At 32.0% G+C, this 22,801-nt stretch overlaps 2 protein-coding genes across 5 annotated transcripts; both read right to left on the bottom strand.

The window, feature by feature from the left end:
• Nucleotides 1-1,049: 1,049 nt before the first annotated feature.
• On the bottom strand, nt 1,050-13,672 carry LOC116770906 (cilia- and flagella-associated protein 61-like). The gene is made up of 30 exons (XM_061521052.1): nt 13,492-13,672; nt 13,254-13,388; nt 13,009-13,169; nt 12,263-12,407; nt 10,278-10,413; nt 9,925-10,070; nt 9,771-9,864; nt 9,226-9,440; nt 8,956-9,038; nt 8,525-8,639; nt 8,304-8,415; nt 8,105-8,181; nt 7,775-7,951; nt 7,261-7,339; nt 7,069-7,194; nt 6,819-6,931; nt 6,413-6,544; nt 5,669-5,863; nt 5,477-5,605; nt 5,184-5,344; nt 4,931-5,115; nt 4,608-4,803; nt 4,130-4,299; nt 3,320-3,426; nt 3,102-3,158; nt 2,720-2,855; nt 2,050-2,223; nt 1,842-1,955; nt 1,537-1,644; nt 1,050-1,378 (listed from the first exon to the last, which is right to left on the bottom strand). The coding sequence occupies exons 1-30, from the start codon at nt 13,632-13,634 to the stop codon at nt 1,220-1,222; spliced, it is 4,080 nt and encodes a 1,359-aa protein (XP_061377036.1). The 5' UTR covers nt 13,635-13,672; the 3' UTR covers nt 1,050-1,219.
• Nucleotides 13,673-14,129: 457 nt separating this feature from the next.
• LOC116770735 (REST corepressor 1) lies at nt 14,130-22,480 on the bottom strand. 4 transcript variants are annotated; one of them, XM_032662329.2, is made up of 11 exons: nt 22,172-22,480; nt 21,727-21,864; nt 21,429-21,643; nt 21,172-21,360; nt 20,811-20,876; nt 19,702-19,811; nt 19,253-19,481; nt 18,726-18,879; nt 18,414-18,566; nt 17,920-18,014; nt 14,130-17,625 (listed from the first exon to the last, which is right to left on the bottom strand). In XM_032662329.2, exons 1-11 carry the CDS (start codon nt 22,275-22,277, stop codon nt 17,533-17,535), a joined length of 1,548 nt encoding a protein of 515 aa, XP_032518220.1. In that variant the 5' UTR covers nt 22,278-22,480; the 3' UTR covers nt 14,130-17,532. The 4 variants fall into 4 exon arrangements, with proteins under 4 accessions (XP_032518220.1, XP_032518222.1, XP_032518219.1 ...); XM_032662331.2 differs by having other exon boundaries at nt 14,130-17,621; nt 21,727-21,879; XM_032662328.2 differs by having other exon boundaries at nt 21,727-21,879.
• Between the last annotated feature and the right edge of the window lie 321 nt (nt 22,481-22,801).

Raw genomic sequence — 22,801 nt, forward strand, 5'->3', positions numbered from 1 at the left:
ATATTTCATTAATACTACTAATATTTATAATCTATGGATTGAAATAAATATAAAATTCTCAAAATAATTTATACAGTATGTGAAATGTTTTTAAGGAACTGTCAAAAATAATACATATAAATAAATTAGTGATAGCAATAAATTTAAATGCCCGTGTACATATGAAAAGTTTTGCATTATATTAAGGTGTTACCAGCTCAACGATATTGTAACATTTATTAATTATTATTTAGTAAAATTTTATATTAAGATGCCACTTATGTGTATTATAATAAAAAAAAATCATTTACATTGGCAATTTAAATATTTATAACAAACGAAGTGAAGAACAAACAATGCTATGTTGGCAGTAAGTTAATTTAAAATTCACTCTAACGTGGCAAAGTTACTGGTAAATTTTAACATCATAAACTAACTTAAATAAGTAATAACTTTCAGTGCTTATATGGACTGAACTCTCGTGACACAATTTTTGTAAAATTCAAATATCAAATGCGAGTGTCACATGACTTTTCATAAAGAAGCTAAAACGCATTCTGCAGATATTTGACAGCCAAGTATTTGTATTCACTTTGATATTTTAGCACTATTACTATATACTATAAAAATGCTTTAAAAAATAACATAGACTTATTTCTGTTATAATGGTTTTGAAATTTTAAATTGCCAATGCGTTGAGTTAAACCCGCGCCAAATGTTAAATCTAGTCAGTTTATAATAATAATAATAATAACGTAGTTTCCATAATTAAAATAATTCATTGTATTTATTTCAACTTGTACAGTTTATGATCTATAGTTTATTCGTTGTCAACAGCCGCCGGCCATCTTGAGCGTTTTGATGTAAATATTATTTTAAGGTCTTATAATGAACATGTGTAAAATTAAATAAATTGTCAAAAGGTAACGTAGTATTTCATTCTATACACTAATTAAATATGCTGAAAGAAGGCAGAATTTCCTAAACAATATACATACGTAGATAAGGATAAATATATTACAAAAATGAAAGTGTTCTTTAATTTAATAAATTAATGAAATATCCTTTATTCCAATGAACTTGAAATATATGAAATACCACTATTACTCTAAATAGAACATTACTTAAGATTTATCTCACATTACATAATGTGCTTTTTTTTTAACATAACCTCTTTACTTTTCGTCTCGAACTTTTAAAATGAGATGGTTTAGTAAATAAATGTAAGTAATTCTTTTGTTTATTTAAGATACTCAGGGTCAGGCATAGCGTAATGTGGGTTGGTGATTATGTTCTTGTGAAGATATCGAGCGAGGTGAGTGTTTACAATGTCTTCACCACCGATCGAGTTCCAAAAGATTCTGGTTTCCTGACGTAAGGTTCTATTGTGACCGCATTCCTATGGAAGGGAATTTTAAAATCACTGTCATAATATAATAAATTAGACGCTTACAAGTACAATAATATGCAATGGAATTCTCTAAAAATCATTAAAAAACTTTATATTTCAAATTAAAGTATGTCTTCTATAATTAAGAGAATTCCAACAACGCTTACTTTACAGTCCATCGCCATCATCACGTCTTCGTAAGTAATATCCTTTATTGGTTCAGTCACATCTTTATCGTTTATTTCATTGTACTTCGTCTGTACCACGTCGTAGACCTTATGATAAAACTGTTTGTAAACTAAACGTTTTCTAATACACAATCAGACATAAAAATAATTGCTCTGAATAACGACCAAAAAAACCTCTTATACAAATACAAGCATATAACGTTTAAGGGACTTCTAACAAACCTAGTTCATAGATAATTTCTAAAAGATTTTAATACAAGATAAATTGTATAAACACTACTTACTGTGTTACCGCCGTGATCGTAAATATCTTGCAACAAGTTAACGAACGGTTCCTGATATAAAGCCGCGGTCCATGTCTTAGAGAAATACGAGTACAGATCATCGATTAGATTCATCTGAAACGTACAATATTATCCGAAATAAACTCAATTAATTTTAACAATCTACTTACTATACAGTTTTAAACCATATTTTTTGCGATGACAACACCTTAAATCTGGTAAGCAGATTGTTAAAGAAGGCCTCGTGTCTTCCATAAAGCTGTGCGAGCGTCTCGCAACTGAACTGCCTCTTCGACAGACAAGTGATGGACTCGATGCAGTGTAACGAGTTCATTTGCAGCCTGAAATAATTCTGTCGCTTGTCCGTTATTAGCGTGTGCCCCTGAGAATTATTGTTAAGTCACACATACGTAGATATCAGATAATAAAAAAAAATTTTGTTTGATATACAAACATTTGTATACATGTATATATGATTACGTAGAAAAAAATCTGACATGAAATTTAAGAACATTCGATAGCAGATAGATGTGTGAAGTGAGAGAAGGAAAAAAAAATATTCAATAGATCTGTATGTTTATGTGAGGGTTTAGTATTGAATTGAAAATGTAATCTCAAATAATTGGTGTTAAATCCTTATTTCAACATCTAGTTTTTGTGTTAAAATTAAAACGCAATCCTTTTTCTAGTACAAAATAATTTTTTTCTTCTAAATTTAAAAGTTTTGGTATAGTTATAGAAAACTATTCGGAACGGTTCTTCGGACTGGTATTCCTAGGTGGAAGTCGAATCTTCGGACAAGCATAACTCAATAGTATTCAAAGTAGAGTAGAGTAAAGTTCCATACAAAATTATGTCCTCGACTAAAAATTATAGACCTGAGAAGGCAGTGTGAGTTGCACGGCCATTGGTACATCTTCGCCTGGTTTTCTCAGCTTCATGTAGTGCAGCTCACCTGGTAATGTAGCTGTCACCACTATCGGGGAGTCGAATTTCATTACTGGCTGCCACTTTCTAGATATATACACACACACTTAAATATATATAAATATATAAATATATATTTAAGTTCCACTGTATTCAGTACCAGTTAACCATCAAACTAAATGATATTTCATTTGTCTTTGTAAAATTCCGAAGAATCTAGAAATCTTATCTGGGTCTAAGGACAGCGCATTTTCTCCTATGTCTAACATTTTGTCCTTGTCTGTATGAGTAATTTAGTTAAATTATTTATTAAATAGTAGCTTTTTGACTAACGTCTTAGCGCTGCAGAACGATGTTCTACTAGAGATGCTTGCATGAGAACTCTGAAATCTGTGACAAAAAAAAAACATCATAACTACTATTAAATTAACAATATTCCTAACCTTATACGTCTTTACATTTATTAAATGTAAAGTTACTATCAAAGCATAATTGAACTTTATAGAAAATAAGAATTAAAATTGTATAGTTACGTCAATATTTGTATATACCTGAACAGGCTAGAGCTTGGCGCGTGTAATGTGTCAGAGGACATACTTTCCATATGTGATTTGGCAACTTCGAATGGGTTTAGTTTCTTCAAAAATTGTCTTGCTAGCTGTGAAATAAATATCTTCTAAATCACTATTTACTGTCTCTCATACTGATGTTAACTGATGAGATTAAAATTTAATGCCTATCGCACTGGATTGGTGTTTTAAATAGAACTAAGAAGAATAAAGATAATAAAAATAGGTAAAACGTTTATAATGAGATTTACAAATATTGAAAAAATGTCCAGATCAAAGTCATCTAACCCGATAAAAAAATTTATCAACGCAGAGAGTTTGTTGGCATGAATGTAGATGAGTTGAAAGTAGTTCAATTGTAGAATGATTAAGTCTTACAAATATGAAATTAAAAGGATTAATGGTTTTAGAAGCTTTTTATATATCGAAGTTAGTCTACAATAACTGTTCCATCCCGATTGACCTTTGTAAGAGCATTTTCTGTGAATGGAATCTAAATGGATAAATGAAAATGAGTTCAATTTAGAAGATAACTTTGGAATCCACACTTCAAAGAACTTGATAAGTTTGTCAAAATTCAAATAATTAAGAAAAATATTATAATCTAAGTCTCGGACTCATTTTGCCTACTAATGAATTACATTGATAAACAGTGAAGCTCATACTATTTGAAGATTAACTATTTCAAGTCCACAGTTAGTATTTATTACAACATAAAAGATCCCTCCTATTATTTATCAACCTTGAACTATTTAGTTCACCATCATTTACCACACAATGATTTTAACCAACCTCTTCTCCTACATCTTCAGAGTAGTAATATTTATGTAGTTCCTTGGGCGCGTACAATCTCCTTGAGTACCTCACACACGGCCCGGCGGCCCAAACGCACGGGTCGTTTGTGTCGAACTTCGGACCAACCACCAGACCCCCGTCATATACCAAACCGCTCTCATTTATAGCTGCATACAATAATGGGATCCATTTGTATGTAAAATAATCTAATCAAAATTATAATAGCAGTTTAAAAGCGGAAGGAATTTTTCCTCAATTGCCCTAAATGTCTACCGAGTTTGATCAAACTTAAACATGTATTGATATTTACACAGAAGACATGTAAACCGGAAACAAACAAACAATTTTTTAAATTATTTTGGAGATACTTAGAGTAAGATTATATTTTAAAAGTACAAATAAATACATATAATTATTCAACAAAAGTTACAGCTCAATATAGATGATTTGTTAATAGATCATTAATGATTAAAACCTTTGAAGGCGTTTAAATCGATGGCTTTAATTCCGTAATAAAAGAGTGCGAAGCATGGTAAATGTATAGCGTGTAGTGGAGACATAAGACGTAGAAACTCAACCCGAGGGCCTCGCTGGGACCAGCCGTCATAGTGACATTGACGGTATGTACGGATACCCAGCTTCTCTATACTGGCCTGTACTCGCTCATCCACCTCAGAGGTTACATATAAAAATGAAATTAAAAAAAAAAGTATGAAAACTTTCTTACAATTTAAATTCTCACATTTGGTATTTTAGCACTTCATTACTTTAAAAACTGTATATTATATAATTTCTCACAGTTTCATCATTGAAACAGTTGACCCTTAAGGAAGTCCTGTCCTGCGGGGGAAACGGCTCAACGAATGTTATCATTTTTGGCGAAATGCCGAATTCAATTAACGCTGAAATACAACTGTATGCTTCTATACAGTCCCCGTAAACAACCACTTGATTCTCCGTACTCAAACACTGGCATGTATTTTCTAAGATTAAAATACAATACATTGATTTTTATTTCCATTAAATGTATTTTAACAAATCAATTACTTACTAGTTTCAGATATCAGTCTTTTTAAGTTTCTCAAACAAGTGTTGGCCTCGAACAATGAATTGATAAGCATTACATTGTTAGGAATATCAGGTGAAGGTGGTACGTGATCTGGCTCGTATTTTGGATTGTCCATGAGAATCCTATTGCATGGCTTGCCTTGTCTATACACCAAAGATATTATGAAGTAAATTATCACTATACTATTATTAATAACGTTTAAAAATACTAAATATAATAATATTTAAAAAAATCCAAGTGCTTGTTCATGTAACATTAGGAACTTATCAACTCACTCAACTTCCTGAGCCAATGTAATCGAGTCTTTCAAATATTCTGGATGTTGGAACTGTTGACCGCAAGTCAATACCAGTTCATCGTAAAATTTAACGCCACCGCCTTTAAAATGTATACATTTTTTCTTCCTGGAAAGTTAGCTATAAATTTCCACTCTAAGGAATAATGATATCGATCATAAATCTGATCACCTATCGATCTGTGTCATGACAGCTGACATGACATCAACGTAGTAATAAAACGGCACACTTTTAAGATATCTGTCGGTATATCTTCCTTCTCTTGGGACACATATTTCCGCAGCATGAGCACTGTCGGCTACAGTCGGCAGGCCGTGGTGAGAAACCAAAGTTATGTGGGTGAATGTTAGATATGGGGAGGTTGGGCTGAAATGTTACTGTTTATTATGACTTCGTAACACGATATACTAGCTATGCCCCGAGTTTTTACACGCAGATAACCAGTTCAAGAGAGCATATTCTTCTGACTTATTCATCACTATGAGTTATTCTAGATACACAAACAGAAGGTATTTAAATCACATTAAATATATTCGTAATATATTTACTAAAATTTCGATTATTTATCTCAACCTTAACAGAAACATCGGCCATGGGAAAAATTTTGTTCAGAAAATTTCCGAATAGAAAAAAAAAATTTTTTTAAAATTACATAATGTCATAGAACAAATCAAAATGCCTGGTAAATTTTATATGAAACTAAGGTATAAATCAAAGAAGGTATATCGCTTTGAGTGTTAACCTGAATGATATATGAATAAGTAAATGTATAATTTCCAATGACATTTAAATAAAACAAAAACCAAAAATTACGAACAACACAACTGTGGGAATTATTTTTTTTTTATTTGCTTACCATCCACAATAATAATTTAAATATCATGACAAAATTAACAATTACTGCAATAGGTTTACCCAAGAAGCAGTGTTTCCAGGAACGCCAGACCAGTACGACTTGCACCAACTATAACAATACTGTTATTCACGTAAACCTTCGACATACTGGTGAGTGAACGTTTAATTGACCATAAAGCAAATGGAGTGGCACTGAAACATATTCACCATAGATTGTTTATGGCTGCCGTGGAATACACGTTAACTACACTATACAACTGACTAAATTAATATTGTAATACACGCCCCATAGAAATATTCGCATGTCTGTTTTTACCTACTATTATATTATAATAATTTGAGAACATCTAATTTTTTATTAAATGATTTCATATCATTTTTAACTTTATAGGATTCTATAACATTAGAAAATAAAACAGGTTTTAATTCACAAACATATCCAAACACTAACAAGAAACAAACTCACATATATTTTACAACTTTATCCAATTCTTTAATGCCACCAATGTTAGGAAGGAAACGTCTTGGACGAACCGGAATCATGAAACTCGCCAACGACATTAAATTACGCCATGGACTCTACAATTTCACATCCATGAAGCCATGAATGATTGTGTTATATACAAAAAAAATACATATGTTAATAAGACAATCATAATCATCGCCTGTAACCATAACAACAGTCATATATAATAGCTATACGAAATTAAAATTACCGCATCTCCTTTAGCAAAGAGACGACAGACCCAAAACAAAGTCGAGTATTGCGTCTGCCTCAGTAGATCGCGTAAATACCATCTTCCGTGAGGCTCCATTATTGGCGACATAACGCAAGCTAGAATCTAAAAGTAGTTCTCAAAATGTATCCATAAACAGAATTCGACCCTCACACACAAAATTTAACTCACAGACGCATCTGTGCCACATCTAGTCGCTTCTGGGTCCAAATCGTATTGAGTTCTGACAGAAGTCGCATCTTCCAGTGGTCTAAATAAAAAAATGTATAACGATCAAACAAAAAATCAATCTAAAACAAACGTTATTAATATATCTTAGGCTTTAAGTACTCATCCTTCAAACATATTATTAAGACTACGTTTATTTTTCTTGAGAAATATATACAGTTATTAATATCTAAGTTTTTACAAGTACACGTAATTAAAGAAATATTTTCGAATAAGAATCGCGTTTTATTTATTTACATTATATTCAAAATTTCGGTTACTTTACAGCGATCAAGATTGAGTTTGTTCTAAAATAAGTATAAGAAGCAAAATAAAAACACCCTAATTATATCCTAAAAAAATACATTTTCAATAAAACTAGTCTAAAGAGATTTTATAAACCAATCGCGGTAAAAATTGTGTAATTATTGTATTGGTTACGAAGAAAAATAATGTTAATTAGATTTTTAAGGCAAACCCTAGCACAGCCAAGCCGATGGGCTGATTTTGACTCAACAACACGTGAGATGACAGCGAGCCTGATGTCAAACTGTTCTCAAACAACTCCAGAAGGTCTTGTTTCCTTGGTGCGTGTTCTAGAATTCTATTCAAACTGGGAAAGTCATACGCCTCTGCTGGACGTACGCTGACGTCACTAAAATAAAACGAGTTTAGATTGCAGTTGCAATTGATTTGTAAAAAAAAAAAAATATTTCCGGTTACATCATTGGCTACAACTTTCAGACGAGACAAATTTCAATCTTTGTATTTTGAAATAGAACAGACCAAAGTATATGTAAATACTCACCCACGGACACAATTTATATGTGCCACGTACAATGTTTGGTTCATAAATCGCATACGAAAGCTAAATGGTGTTACCAACTGGGAAAATATAATTTACAATTAGTTTAAACTTATGCCACACACATACATCTAATATTTACATATAACGTATTGTATTTTATAGGTATTAGTCTGATATAATCGTATAAAAATATACCTACCGTAAAATGCTCAAGGAGAGGAAAGCAAGTGTGGCTTGAGGGCAAACACATGACGCAATAAGCTCTGTCCGGGAAAAGCTCATAAGCAACTTCCAGCATATCAAAACCATATCTGTTGTAACATTAAAAGTCGCAAGAGGCAATAATATTTTTCATTATTATTACGATGGAAATATTATATGAAAGTATCCATAAATATGAAACTTAAAATTTACAAATACCTTTCATCATAATCAGGATGCATAGCGAATAATTCAAGAAGAAAGGCATTCGGTTTGCCAGAGTAACGCGTGGGTTCTGGAGGCTTTGTTGGCGTGAATATGCTGCTGACAGTAGCTGAATACAAAATAACAATCAAAAAGCACATCCAATACTACAATCATTACTTGACAATTGATATTTCAATTATAAATTAATTAAATTACTATGTTTCGGTAAATTTAATAAAATCTAAATTAAACACTCCGAATAGATCTATCAAAACAAAGATATAGAATAGTACTAGCCATAAATACGACTTCGTCTATTACAGTTCTGATTGAAAACTATGCCCCAGGGAGTCAATATCATTCGGGGATAAAAAGTATTCTTAAACCCGCCCAGAAGCTGCTTATTCAAACGCATCAAAAAGGGTTTAATGATATGAACTCACAAAGTTTCTTTGGTTTCTCCTGATCTATATATTTATTGTCATACGCCGACTCGACGCGATACAATTTGCTGTCGTCAGAAAACCTGTGTGACATTGTTCAATGATACTATGTAATAAAAACAAAACTACTAACATTCAAATCAGTTATGCTGAGCGTAATTTGTAATAAATTTCAAACAACTATCCATTTAAATTGATATCTTTATGTGGTTATGTGAAAAAGAGCCCCAGTATTAATTTATTTTCGTTATTCTAATAAAATATTCATACTTTCGCCTGTACATCAATCCTTCATTCGTAAACAGTCGCGGCAGACGCAGTAAATCAGTGTCGATATTGACGATGTCATATTCAAACTCGTCTTCATCATCTTCAAGTAAGTTGAGAATGTCCAGTTGAGAGCTGGTCGTGAAAGGACACTTCGGACGGGTTTCTATATCTTTGTTAATGTATTTAAAAGCGTCTTCTTCGAATATCCAGGTGACCTACAATTATGTGCTACTTAAGGAACTTCTTATGAACTTTATAGAAAAGGTGACACTAAATTATCTTCAAAACAAGTCCCATTTCATGGAAAGATCACGTAACAAACATACAAATAACCGTCTTAATTAAGTCCCTTGCGTTTATTGAAGTCAGTTAACGGATCTAGTAATAAATAATTAAGTAAATCATACATATCCTTAGTCCTTTCTAAAGTTGTGTTCGAAATTCAAAATTTAATATTTATTCCTCAACATATTCAAGTCATAACAATCTTAAAAAGTGATTTTTTTACAAAAATATTATAGGTATATGTAAATAAAGATACTTACTCTTGATTTTTGGTCCTTCATTGTTGGAATATCGGGATTCGATTCAGATACATGCAAGTCGAGGAAGTTATTTACCGTCCCTGTAGCATATAAACTGGAGCAAAATATTAAATTATCAAGAATTATATTTTAATATGTAGAATATCAAGGAAACCTGGTAGCAGAGTCATGTTCCCGGGGTTGCGGTGGCCTGTCAAGGTGTCGGAGACCAGCGAAAGGGGAGAGTTCAAAGCTTTCCTCCAAAGCCTCATAATTAATCTGAGTGTTAAGGCACATCACACCCACAGCCAGTTCTTTGTGCTAGAAAATAAAGCATCTTTTAACTTTATCTTTACATCAAATTATTTTAGAACTACAAAACAAAGAATTCCAAGACCAAAGTAAATATAAACATTTATACTATATTAACAAGCTGTGACGCGCAATGTATTAAAACCTTTTTTTAGTTTTGCACAAATTAAACATCCAACCTCTACGTATTAAGTAAATACAACATGTTTAAGGTACCTCACAAACTAGCAACACTCGTTCCGACTCGGGATGTCTGGATATAAGCTCACTAATATAAAATTCACCGTAAAGCTCCTTTAATCTTGGCGAGTGCCGTTCGATTATAGGAACTATATCGTCATTATCTTCTTCCCTAGATTGTAACAAAAAAAATAATTTATGGAAAAAATATTTCATTGTACTGTTGGTTACAGAATTTTATTCTATAGTTTGAAGTAGATTTTAGACTATGAATATTTCATACTTCGTTATGTTATTACGAACCTTTATTAAAAGCTTCCCCACATTATTGTTTCTTAAAATATGCTTTTATATTCTTTATTTATTATTATTAGCTATTTCAAGGCATGTGATCTTTCTTTACAATTGCATTATTACAATAAAACTAACAAGCGTTGGAAATAAAATCCATTGAAATGGCAAAACGAGAAATTTACTATTTTATTTATCCTAACAATAGAGGACAAAATAAAAATTGTTTACTAAAACCTCTTTAAAATTATTTACTCTCATATTAAGGAACTTTTAAAAACCTATCTTAGATATAATTCACACTTCTGATGTTGTTATATTGATTCCAAATTAATATTTAATACGTTACACTTCCTTTCCTTTATGACCTATTCCCCTGTTCAAGTTTGTATTAATATATTTTTGGCGTTTGTTACTTTATCACTTTTCCATGCAATTATTTTGGCCGAAGACATAGAGGACACCTGGTACAAAAGTAACGAAGGTTCGATAGCAACAAATGATCTGTAGATATATCCAACGGTCAAACACTGCATCGCTGTCCTAAGTTCACAGCGGGGCGGTACTACCCTCGCTTGCGTTCAGTCGCTACGCACGCCTCGTAATTTTAAGTTGTGTGAGAAGATGATTTGCGATTTCGCAAACCAAACATAAGTTATTTATTTAGTGTAGTTTTCTTATTTAGTGTTTTCGTAGTTTTATAAAAGACGATACCAATCTGAATATTTTCATGTTAATTCTTGATTAGATTGATTACACAGCATTTTAATTATTTTTTGTCGAGCGCGTTTAATTTTAAAGTTATCTTTTATATTTTAGCAGGAATGTGGTCGGGGACACAAGCAACATGTTACTTTAGTCCCCGGAATGATTTGCTAACTATTTTTGCTTATTATTGTTATTCTTGACAGACAGACACGCCCGAAAGAAACTCATTTAAGAAAGAATATCTATTAATAAATAAAGCCAAGAAAAAGTTTTTACTGGAAATTGCAAGAAACAGGTGATATGTACAAAAGGGAAGGGAAAAGACAAAGAAGGCAGCTGAAGAGAAGGAAAACAAATCAGACGACGAAGATTGCTTTTGTCTCGTTTGTTTAGAAACCTTTGGCAATAACCGGCCAAGGGAACAGTGGGTTCAATGCTTCTCGTGCAAAATGTGGTCACATGCCGAATGTGTCCATGATGATGCTAATTATTGTTTAATGTCACAATTGTGAGTCTGAATAAAATAAGGCTGATTATAAAAGTGATAACTTAAACTTTCAAAAATACTGCTCTCATTACTAGGAAAAGAAATAATCATTTGTTTTGTTTTCTTCCAATATATTTTTTAAAGTTTTGGAGCATTTTAAATGCAACTTCTTGATTAGAAAGTCTTAAAATAAATAATATGTTGATTTAATATGTCACATAATTTTCTTTACGAACCCTTTTAGCCAGTTCCTTTTGACGCACAGTGTGATACTCTCGTCCTGTCTACGGGGTCAGAAGTAACAACTTCAAATTTTTTTCGAGTCTCTGTGATAACTTATCAAATGAACAATAAAAAGCGAAATTGAGTTACCGATTTTTAAATGGATATATTAATTTCTGTAAAATAAACACACGTAACCAGATATCAAAACAAAAGTACAAAATGTTACTTTTGTACCCGATCTCCCTTAGTTACACGCCATAATACACCAAAAAGGTCTCTGCTTAAAACTAAAATAGGTATATTCACATACACAGCTCTTCGTATTCTTAGTCTGGGACAGACTTCTTTGCGTTCAGCGATCCAAAGAGAAGGTAACTGATCGCCGGGGACACCTCGCTCTAGAGCCTGGTAGTGCTTGAATGAAGATTCAGAACGTGACTGTCCAGGTACCAACACTGTGATGAAAACAGCAATAAATATTTATAGCTCGATAAAAATAGTATACTACCATCAATATATCGCTGGACAACGATAAGACATCATAATGACAACAACTTACGATAAAAAACTATCCTGATCAATAAAACTGGTGCCTGTAGGTACATAATAAACTTAGAAGAGGCTAGATCGGTTCATTTCTATAAACAAGAATGATATACTAACAAATATATAAACTAACAATATGAAATGAATTTATGAGCTTTTTTTGTGAAATAATAATTGTAGGTAATGTGTTAATGTCGAAATTGATATTGATATTGTCGAAATTGATAAAAAAAATTAACGATGTACATTATCTGCAGTAAATATCATACTAATTATGTAAAATCGACTTTAATCCCTAATTTTCATGCCATGCCAGCCAAAAATTTAAGAAATAAAAAAAATTGCTTTTAACATTTTCAAAAATCCGAATACCAAATATATTCGGGTAGGATGAAGCACATCTTAAACTGATGTGCTTCCTCTAAACATACTAGTCAAAAAAATTGCAAATAGTTGTCCACACCTCCAGCTTTGGGAAAATATAGCAAAATAAACATAAAGTGAACTCACATTGATAGTTAACTAAGGATTTCATGACACCGATGTACTGCAAGTAAGGATCATGCATAAATACTGATTTTAAAAGGCTGTCCACGACGTCACGAGCATAAATTGGATTCCAGCACAGCATGTGGATGAAGAGAGAGTTTCTAGCATTTAGTTCTATAGCTCTAAAACAATATATCATTTATCATTATTGAAAATATTGAAATAAACCTTTGTAGTCTTATAATATGGATACGTATGACTTTTACTTAAACTTCGTCCACACAAAATCTTCCCAAGCGGCTGGTGCAACTGAAGGCACAAGCGGATAATCTTTCAGAGACAAAAATCCAACAATTGTATCATTTGTATCTAATTGACAAATAGACAGTATACAGTTCTCTCTGAAATAATCAATGGAATTTAACTTGTAATAAGTCGCTGGTTTTCTAATCTAAATCTCATTATAAATAAATTATATTTGTTATTGCGTATTAAAATTCATACATGAGATAGATTACATCCGAAACTTCAAACACTCGAAAATTTAACGATATAGACTCGTTTACCAGCGACATAATAAATTGAGCATCTTCAATCTCAGCTAAACGCAACCGACCCAGTGGAGTCCTTACGATTCTAGAAGTCATGTTTCGATTCTAATTTCTGTTTATTATATAAATGTAAATATTCAATATATTTTAGAGAATTATGCCAAGTTCAATGTCAAGAATGTGACATAGAATCTTTTAAAAAAAGAATAAACTCGAAACATGCCTTTTAAAGAAACATTCTAATATTATCAAAACGAAAACCATATTTAGCGCAAAATACATACTTGAGGAAAACTACATTAAATTTAACTTAAACCACGTACTGTTCCTGCGGGAACGCGGCAGACTTGTAATTTGTATGACGTCACGATTCGGAGTATAGATGGCGTTGTTTTCATTATAACATTTTTAACCACATTAATTTCTTTAAAACCTATTTTATACACTTATATGCCCAGAGGTCAGGCATCGTGAGGATATAAAACTTGAAGTAAGTGATGCTCTCTCCTTATCCTAGCCAATCAATCGACAAATCTAGAACAAATTTCAATGGAAGAATCAAGGTCAACAACTACAAATAAAATATCATAATAATATATACTTATGTTTATTGAATATCCTTAATTCAAACATTACGAATGTTGGAAATACAGAGAACAATAAATTTATAAAAGCACTGCCAGATGTCCAAGCAGCAGGTTGAGCTTAACTTATTGATAAACGAACACTTCATTAACTAAAATTATCAATACGCTTAATATACAGAACACAATACACTAATAAAAATAATTTAATTCTGTAACAAATTTTTCTACTAGCTCTAATTAGCATCAATAAATAAGATGACTTCATTGTGTGGATTTCTTTGGAGCATTTAGGTTTAAGTGTGCCACATCAAATAAACTAATTTAAACTAGCCGTTGTCCGTTAGAGCCGGTCGTCTAGCCTTGGACGTGCGAATTAATATTCAATATTTACAAAAACACTAAATTAAATAAAACCCATCAACCGATACTTAAAATAATAATATTATTATTATATTTATTTTTTTTGTGTAATTTTATACTTCATTAACATATTTAACTTTTAAGAGAAACACCAAATTATCTATAATTAAAATCCCATAATACGATTGTCGCCATTGATAGCACGCTTCTATAATATTAAGTAATTGTAATCAGAAGCATGAATTTTACGATTAATATCAATCTTAATAAAATATAATAATAAACTAAATAGGTAGTTAAAAAATATAGAATAGATGTAAGGACAGTGTAGTCACTGCTACAGTACAGATTAAAACTTACAAATATACATATAATTTTTAAAAGATTGCTAACGCAAATTTAGGCGGATTGTTTTTTTTTTTTTAATATAGAAATCAATGTTGCCATTTTAGAATTTAATAGTGATACCATGATTGATTCTACAGTAGTTCCTAAACGATTATAATATCGGTAACCACATCTTTGTATAACCATGATCATCTTATCAGTGATGTACATATTAAAACTAGCAATAATTATATTAGGATCCATTACAAGTGAATAAGGAACTTAAGACCTATATATATATTTTAATTCTAACAATAACTTTCTATGCTAGTGATTGAAGTTCTTTATTCATCGAGATGTCTTTTAAGTGTAGAAAAATACCGTCAATATATGTCGTCTATATAATCAATCTAATCTATAATTTGTGTTGATAAAAAAAATATATCATAAATTATAGTACACTAAAGTACACATAATACACTCCCCCTAAACGTGCACGTTCGAATTGATTGAAATTATTGTGACATATTCTAACATGTTTATTTCAAATAGAATTGCAAAATTCAAAACCCATAAGATGTATTTAATGATCATTTGGTTGTCAAAGAAATTAAGTTCATAACACATAAAAGATTTCCAAGTAATGGAAAGTGTTTTAAACTTGATTTATATGAAATATATTATTTATGTCAGGTATTTATTTATTTCATTGCATCTTGATAGGTTTTAATTTTTGCATTTTTTTTTCTTCGTCTTAAACGAGTCTTGTAAAGTTAATTCCGAGTCGGTCGCTCTGTAACCCTTATTTGCTAGTCTCGCTAAAAGCAACTGGACATTATCATTACAATTTCTACCTTAGAAATAACGTCGTATGTCAAAAGTTTTATAAAATCATTTAGTTATATATAATAGCATGCGAGTATATGTGACGTATGTGTAAGGCGAATTAGAAATTATCAATTATTCATATCGTAAATAAAGTAGACCTTAAATTAAGCCCACACCAGAAACAAATCCGTATTGATATTATTAAAAACACTGGATTTACAAACAGCAAAATATATTACCAAGTACAAATCGTACATCATAATTATATACATATCTTTTTAAAGAAGCTTACACAATATATACAATTAAAATTTCAAATCCGATTTGTAAACCAGTCGAGTTATATAAATGATATCGGAGTAAATTTTTATTTAATTTTTCAAATAAATTAATAGTGCTTTGGATACTGAATTTTAAGCACACTCAGCATATTCCGATTCTGTTTATTTGAATATGCCACAGAACAGCGCATAATTCCCGCCATAACAAAAATATCAGTCAATAAAAAAAAAAATTACACACTAAATCTATTCAGTATGGTAATCACATAATATATTTATCACAAACTATAAATCCTATTCAAATATTTACATCGCAAAGGACATTACAAATGGTTATTTAGGCGTATTGCTTTTTATTGAATCAGGCACAATTTATCTCGACGTACTGTTGATATCTATCTAAGTATAGGAAAATATTGCATAATTCAACCAACCTTATATAATTTCAAACATCTATCATATAGAAGCCTTAATAATAATGTTACTTTATTTACACTCATATGTATCTTTCACTCCTAAAGCGTATACCATGTTTGCTTACGCACCAGCTCTCTTAACATGTGTCATCTAACCATCAATCAATATTATTTATGGATAATTATATTTTATTTATAAATTTAAATCTACATCGATAAAACCTACGCAATTTACAAGCATATAAACATGTAAATAAATCCAATTGAAAACCGAAAATCTCATACAAATGGCATGTTTCCCCGTACAGTGTAAACACCGTCTCTGCGGGGGCGCGCTGGCGGACTTTTATTCCGATCATATGAATTTGAATTTAATCATTTATACAGCGAGTTCGAGGACTCCAAGTTAAAATTTCTTTAATGATCAAAATTTTAATATACTATACATGTTCTTAGAATGTATGTCAGATACATCAAAACATTAATACTTACAGGGCTAACGAAACGTAACTAGAGAAATCAATTACACCCAAAATACTCAGTCAACTTATATATTGTTGTCATTTCAACTGTTATTGTATATTTATAATTATACTTCATCTATTATATTTTTAGTAAAAGAAAAAAAAACATGGAATTTTTTTTTGTGATTTAAAAAAAATATGAAAAAAAATTCTCTATTTTCCGAGTGTAACAAGTTATGACAAATAATTGAAAATGAAACAAGAAGCAGAACTGTGATGTTTATATAAATAAGATAAAGTATAATTATATTTTTTTCTTACACAATATTCCGATTTATGTACATACTAAGATTATTTAAATCGTAATGACGAATAGATGTTATACTAAAAACATTAATTAAAATAATACCAAAGGTTTTTTCTTATAATTTCAATAATTTCATAACTTTATAACTTATACATTATTGACACTAAATTTAAATTAAAAATATGCTTTAAAATTTAATGTCATGGCAGCCTGCCTAGCTTGTACATAAATGATATTTACTAGATTTATTTGTGTGATCTGTGAACATAGAGCAATGAGATTGAAGTTATAATGCATTTCTCATATATACAAGTATCATGTATTTTAAACATTAACCATATTCCTTCATAGAATATAATGTGCTTATATACATATGGACAAATCATTTTCCGTGCCCGTATTTAGGCGGCGTGGTGGGCGATAATCACTTAGCATGCTTGTGTTTTGGCGGCGTGGTGGGCGGCCCGCCTTGTTCAGCTGACGCTCCGATTGCTACTCCCTCACTATCTACCTCTGTCTGGTAAATGTTATTGTATAATTATATTTTTCTTAATTTTAATTATTAGTTACAAATTTATAAATTCTTAATAACAGATTGTTTTACAACTAATACAATTAAATTATGGATTAAAATGTGAAAGTCTTTTCGTGTATACTAAACGATTTTTAATAAAGTGTCAGTGAGTTAGTCTTTTTATCTGTAAAATGATAAAACCGCGCAGTACGTCCGAAAAACATAGTGTAATTTTAAATGCGTAGGTACCCGCGAAATTTTTTCATATAATTATTATTAATAAACTGTATCGGTTACCTTTTCATCCTTAGCGTTAGTCTGTGGTGATCCGGTTCCATTGTTGGCATTACTATTGTCAACATCATTTTCATTCGACTCTGTGCTTGTTGTGCCTAACAAACAGTTAGTTTATAAGTGTATTTTATATATATAGTTTGTACGAAAAATAACAGACACAATAGGCTTGTTTGTGTTATTTTTAGAAGCAGTCATTTTATTTAGAAGCAGACCTTTATACATATGCATTTGTAAACAGGGAAGGATGTATAGTGTAGAATATGTAAAAAAACTTTTACCATAATTTCACCATTAACAGAAAAGTTATTCTCATCAAAATAACATACATACTTAGATTTAGATAGATTTGTATGTGTATATTAGTTAAGGCAAATATTATGAAATGTTTATTACATAAGGTTACAAAGCAAATAGAATTATCCAATATATGTTGCTTTAATGATAACATTTGATAAAATTACGAAGTAAAACTATTGAGTATATGAATAAGTTACCTGGTTGTATATGATTTTCATTTTGTCTGTCTGCCTCATGCTCTCTGAGCACGGCATCCAAGTTGTATCGACGGCGGTAAGAAATGAAAAATGTACGAATGTGGGATTCCGTCTTTGTTCCGAGTGTTTCTGCAATCGCTTGGAAATCCTTGCCTATAATACATATTAATTCTTACAGAAGTATTTAAAAAAAACATATAATAGCTAAGTCGAGGTGATAAACTAAACGCTAGTTTAAAATTGCTTGAGTATAATTTAAGATTCCGACAGAATATTAAACATTAATGATAGAGTGATAATTTAATATCATACCATACTTCCTAACAGCCGTCACTGCCATTAGTAGTTCGTCGTTGGTCCACCTGGAGTTAATCTTGGCGGGTGGTTCGCCAGGTCTAAGCTCCTCTACTCCGGTATCACCAACTTTACGCTTCAATGCACTTAATTGCTGCTTGTTTTGTTGAACCTGTGTAATATTTATATTAGAATCTGCTAAATCTGTTTCCTCAACTAGGCCTTAATACAGCTATATGCTAGGCTGGATGGGAGGGTGCATATCTGGATTATCCAAAATAAATCTAATCAAGAACCGCAGGACTCTTTCTGTGTTTAACGTTCTCGATAGCTAAAAAAATATACAAAAAATAATAAAATAACTATGTAATGTGTGCAGAATAAATTCGTTAATCTCCTAATAACATGTGTACTGTAAATGTAGATCAATACTACAGTCATCACATAATTATTCTCATCCACATCACATCACACATTAGTATACGTTAAAAGCGTCTGTGTAAGGGTGAATGCTCTACGTCATGGCTGGTTGTGATGCATCTTACTTGTCTCTTCAGCGATATAATCTCTCTGTCCATTGCTCTGAGCACAGCCTCGCCCTGGTTCTGGTTCTGGTTGTGGTTGCGGTCGCCGGGTTGCGGCCCCGTCGCCATGGCAACCAGATCGTCGTGGTTGATGTAAATGCCACGAGGCAGGCGATGCTTGTAACGCTGCTGTTTGCCCGCACCTCGTCTCCCAGAAGGCCCGCACAGAGGTCGCATACTGCCCGTCCGTCTGCATCACCCATTTCAGATACAACCCCCCCATATGATTCACGTCTGAACCATCCTCGTACACTACTTCGTCTTATATTCACTGACAACTACATCGGAAAATCAAAGCTACTCACGCCATACCGCGTATTAAGCTATTATTTTACTGGAAAGTTTTGTTATATTTATGTCATTCCCGTATAAATGCATGTGTTATATAAGATCGCAAATTGTTTACCGACCTGGCGTGCACGAGGCATGCCTGACACAACTTGTGCGAGTTGTGCGGCGTGGTCTGGGAGCACAGAATGCCGCACACGGTGCACCACTTGCCCCCATCGCCTCCGTCACCCTAAACCCCAATAGACACTTTAGATGACGGATATCACCGATTTCATAATCGGCCGCTATATCGACCGTTTAACACTAAACTGACCGATCCTACACTATAGTTTACACCTAATCGGCCACACTCGTTATATCTTACAGTAAAAATCCTTGCCTAGCACGAATAGGACTCAACTTCTCACACACTTCTTTTAAAAACCCGTTATGAATTAGAAAATAAAAAATATATTCTGCACACATTTACAACAAAAATTAAAGGGGCTGTTAAAGGAAGCATGCATGGAATATTGAGGTGAATATGGGAATAGGCAAGGAAGTGCTAACTGTTGTAAAACAGAATCCTTATCCTTAGTAAATAGAGCCTTTACATACTTATACACAATTACACATAAAATGTAAGCTCAAAAAGCATTCATTTACAAAGGTAATATTTTTTAATGAAGCACAATTTTTTTAAATGCTATAATTATATTCATATGAGAAGAAATAAATTCATCACATTGTGTGAGTGCAGTCAATGGTATTTTTTAATAAAAATGCAGAGCAGTTGTACTTTATGAAGAAGCAAAACTATAAAGAAGGCGACAAAAATAAAATAAAAAAGTAGCTATTTGAATATAATTAACATTAATAAGTTGAATTGACTAACCATGTTATCTATTCCACAGAAACATTTAAAGAGAATTAAAACCAGTTCACATATCACACCACTAGAAGAAGCAGTTCAAATAACTATAGACATACAAATAATATATTTAAAGGCTGAATTTGATGTGTGGCATTTTTAATGCCATTGTATGAACGAGAATGTTTGTAAGTTCTGATAATAGCAACAATAGTTACGACATATAGAAACGGATGCACACCAATGGTCAAAATGATTACGACTTCATTAAAATTGCTGGTCTACCAAACATTGCGGGGTATTCAGGACGAGGATATACCACAAACAAAAAATGCTGTATAACATCAAGATGGACACCAATATATATAGCCGACCTACCTCTAAACCGGCGCGCGAGATCCCACAGTTCCCACCACGTACTACACCACGGTGTAACGTCCACTTCTGTCATACCAAACACCAACCACATCACTATATAACCAGCATTAATGCGCCAGAGCAATATACAAATAACTTAACAATGTTTTTGTTTGAATGCTTGAATGTTTCTATACTATGTTATAATCTACTCTGCATTCCTATTTTGCAACCCAGGATAAAGGGCAATGATCATTGGACAATCCAGATACACTATAAGTAGCAAATGTTTGAATTTTGATACTCAATGATAGCATACATAAAAAAAGGAGTCAATGTACAAAAGCATAACAAATGAAATATTGAAGAAAATGGAACATACCTTTTCATCATTGTCAGAATCTTTATCTGAACCACCAGGTTCAGAACCAGCACCGGAATCCCTTTTGCCACTTCCTGATCCTGCAGCATTACGGCCCTCACTCACAACATCCATCAACGATGTACGAGCTCTTGTCTTTTTCCATGAGTAGTAATACTTCACTAATGATGCAATTGATTTATCTGGCAACTATCAGAGGAATATTTTAATAACCGTCTAATACTAACACTGATAACATTTTAAGAGTATTATTGTACCATTTGCCTTATTCTATGAAAGCTCTTGCCATGAAACTGGAAAGCCTGCTCAAATAACACCTTGTCTTCCACTGTCCATTCATCTGGAAAAGGTGTAAAGTTTGCAAGGTCCATTGAAGCCCTATTGAGATCATGTTTGTGCCAGAACAACATTCCAAGAGCTTGTTCACCATTGTATCCATATTTTTCCTTAGCTGTTGTTATGTACTCATCCACTAAAACCATTAAACCACAGAAAGATTTCAAATGTAAAATAAAGTAATAATTATCTAATGCAAAATATGTACCAAACACTCACATTTGGTATCAGATATGTCACATGTAGGTGACCAAACTAAAAGAGCTCTATCCGAAATCTGATCAGGTCTTCTTTGCTCCAGAGGTTCCAACTCTGGACACACAGCCTGATAATCTCGACCAACCCTTATTTTTTCAGCTGCAAATGGCACTACTGCTTGGTTTTGTTGTAACATGACGATTTGATGAGATGAAGGCAGCATGAAAGCAAATGAATGGAAGCATAAATATAAAGCATGGTGTGATTTGTTAATTGTACATATGAGGCAGTAAAATCGACGAGTTAGTTGTTAATCACAATTTAAAAGGAAAATTTTTATACTCTGAATATGTTTAGATACACTCGATAAGACGGCACCAAACATTAAGATGTAGTCAAGAACAAGTTATATTTAACACAGTGTATTCTCAAAATAAAAACGGATCCATCGAAAACCATATCATACCATTCTCATCCTCGGAGCTAGAATCAGGGCTACCATGGCCATTCGGGCTTGGTCCTCTCGAACGCTTGCCGTTTCGAACATCATTATTTCTTTCAGCCAAGACCATGATTATACGTTTTGCACTTAATCACACTTGTTTCACTCAATTTTACACAAATAACTAGTTCATTGATGAATTATATTTAACACCGTCAATAAATGATTACTTAAACTATATACGAAGCTTCGCACTTCAATTCAAACGTGATTCAAACCACCGCATCAATAATTGACAAACCTACCTATGGGTTTAATAGTTCATTTCATGGCGCCTGTACTTAAGGCATTCACTTTTGACAAATTTTATATGTACATTAAACCACGTAAAAATTATGTTTGGACATTTAAAAACAGATATGTACTTTAGTATTATATTATAAATGGTAAATTTATTAATTATATACTTATTAATCGTCTTATATATCAATAAAAATATGTTTATTCTTTTTTTTATAGACGGCAACATTCTATGTACAGGCTCAACAAGATGATTTGACAAACATATTATATGAATTTGAAAAAAACTTATTTTTTTGCGCTTTTTATTAGTTTCAAGCAAACGCTGATTAATTTATATTCTATAATTTCCAA

This window comes from Danaus plexippus, chromosome 7 (genome assembly GCF_018135715.1).
Source record: "Danaus plexippus chromosome 7, MEX_DaPlex, whole genome shotgun sequence".
Classification (NCBI taxonomy): Eukaryota; Metazoa; Arthropoda; class Insecta; order Lepidoptera; family Nymphalidae; genus Danaus; species Danaus plexippus.

Excerpts from the sequence above, each read along its gene's own strand:
- LOC116770906 (XM_061521052.1), bottom strand. The coding sequence starts at position 13,634 with ATGACTTCTAGAATCGTAAGGACTCCACTGGGTCGGTTGCGTTTAGCT. Across the intron at positions 12,408-13,008 it reads ATCCTTAGTTAACTATCAAT|TGTTGGTACCTGGACAGTCA; the intron begins GTGAGTTCACTT and ends TTTTCATCACAG. Across the intron at positions 7,195-7,260 it reads GATGTGGCACAGATGCGTCT|ATTCTAGCTTGCGTTATGTC; the intron begins GTGAGTTAAATT and ends AACTACTTTTAG.
- LOC116770735 (XM_032662328.2), bottom strand. The coding sequence starts at position 22,277 with ATGGTCTTGGCTGAAAGAAATAATGATGTTCGAAACGGCAAGCGTTCG. Across the intron at positions 21,361-21,428 it reads TTCATAGAATAAGGCAAATG|TTGCCAGATAAATCAATTGC; the intron begins GTACAATAATAC and ends TTCCTCTGATAG. Across the intron at positions 19,482-19,701 it reads GCATGCCTCGTGCACGCCAG|ACGGACGGGCAGTATGCGAC; the intron begins GTCGGTAAACAA and ends TGGGTGATGCAG.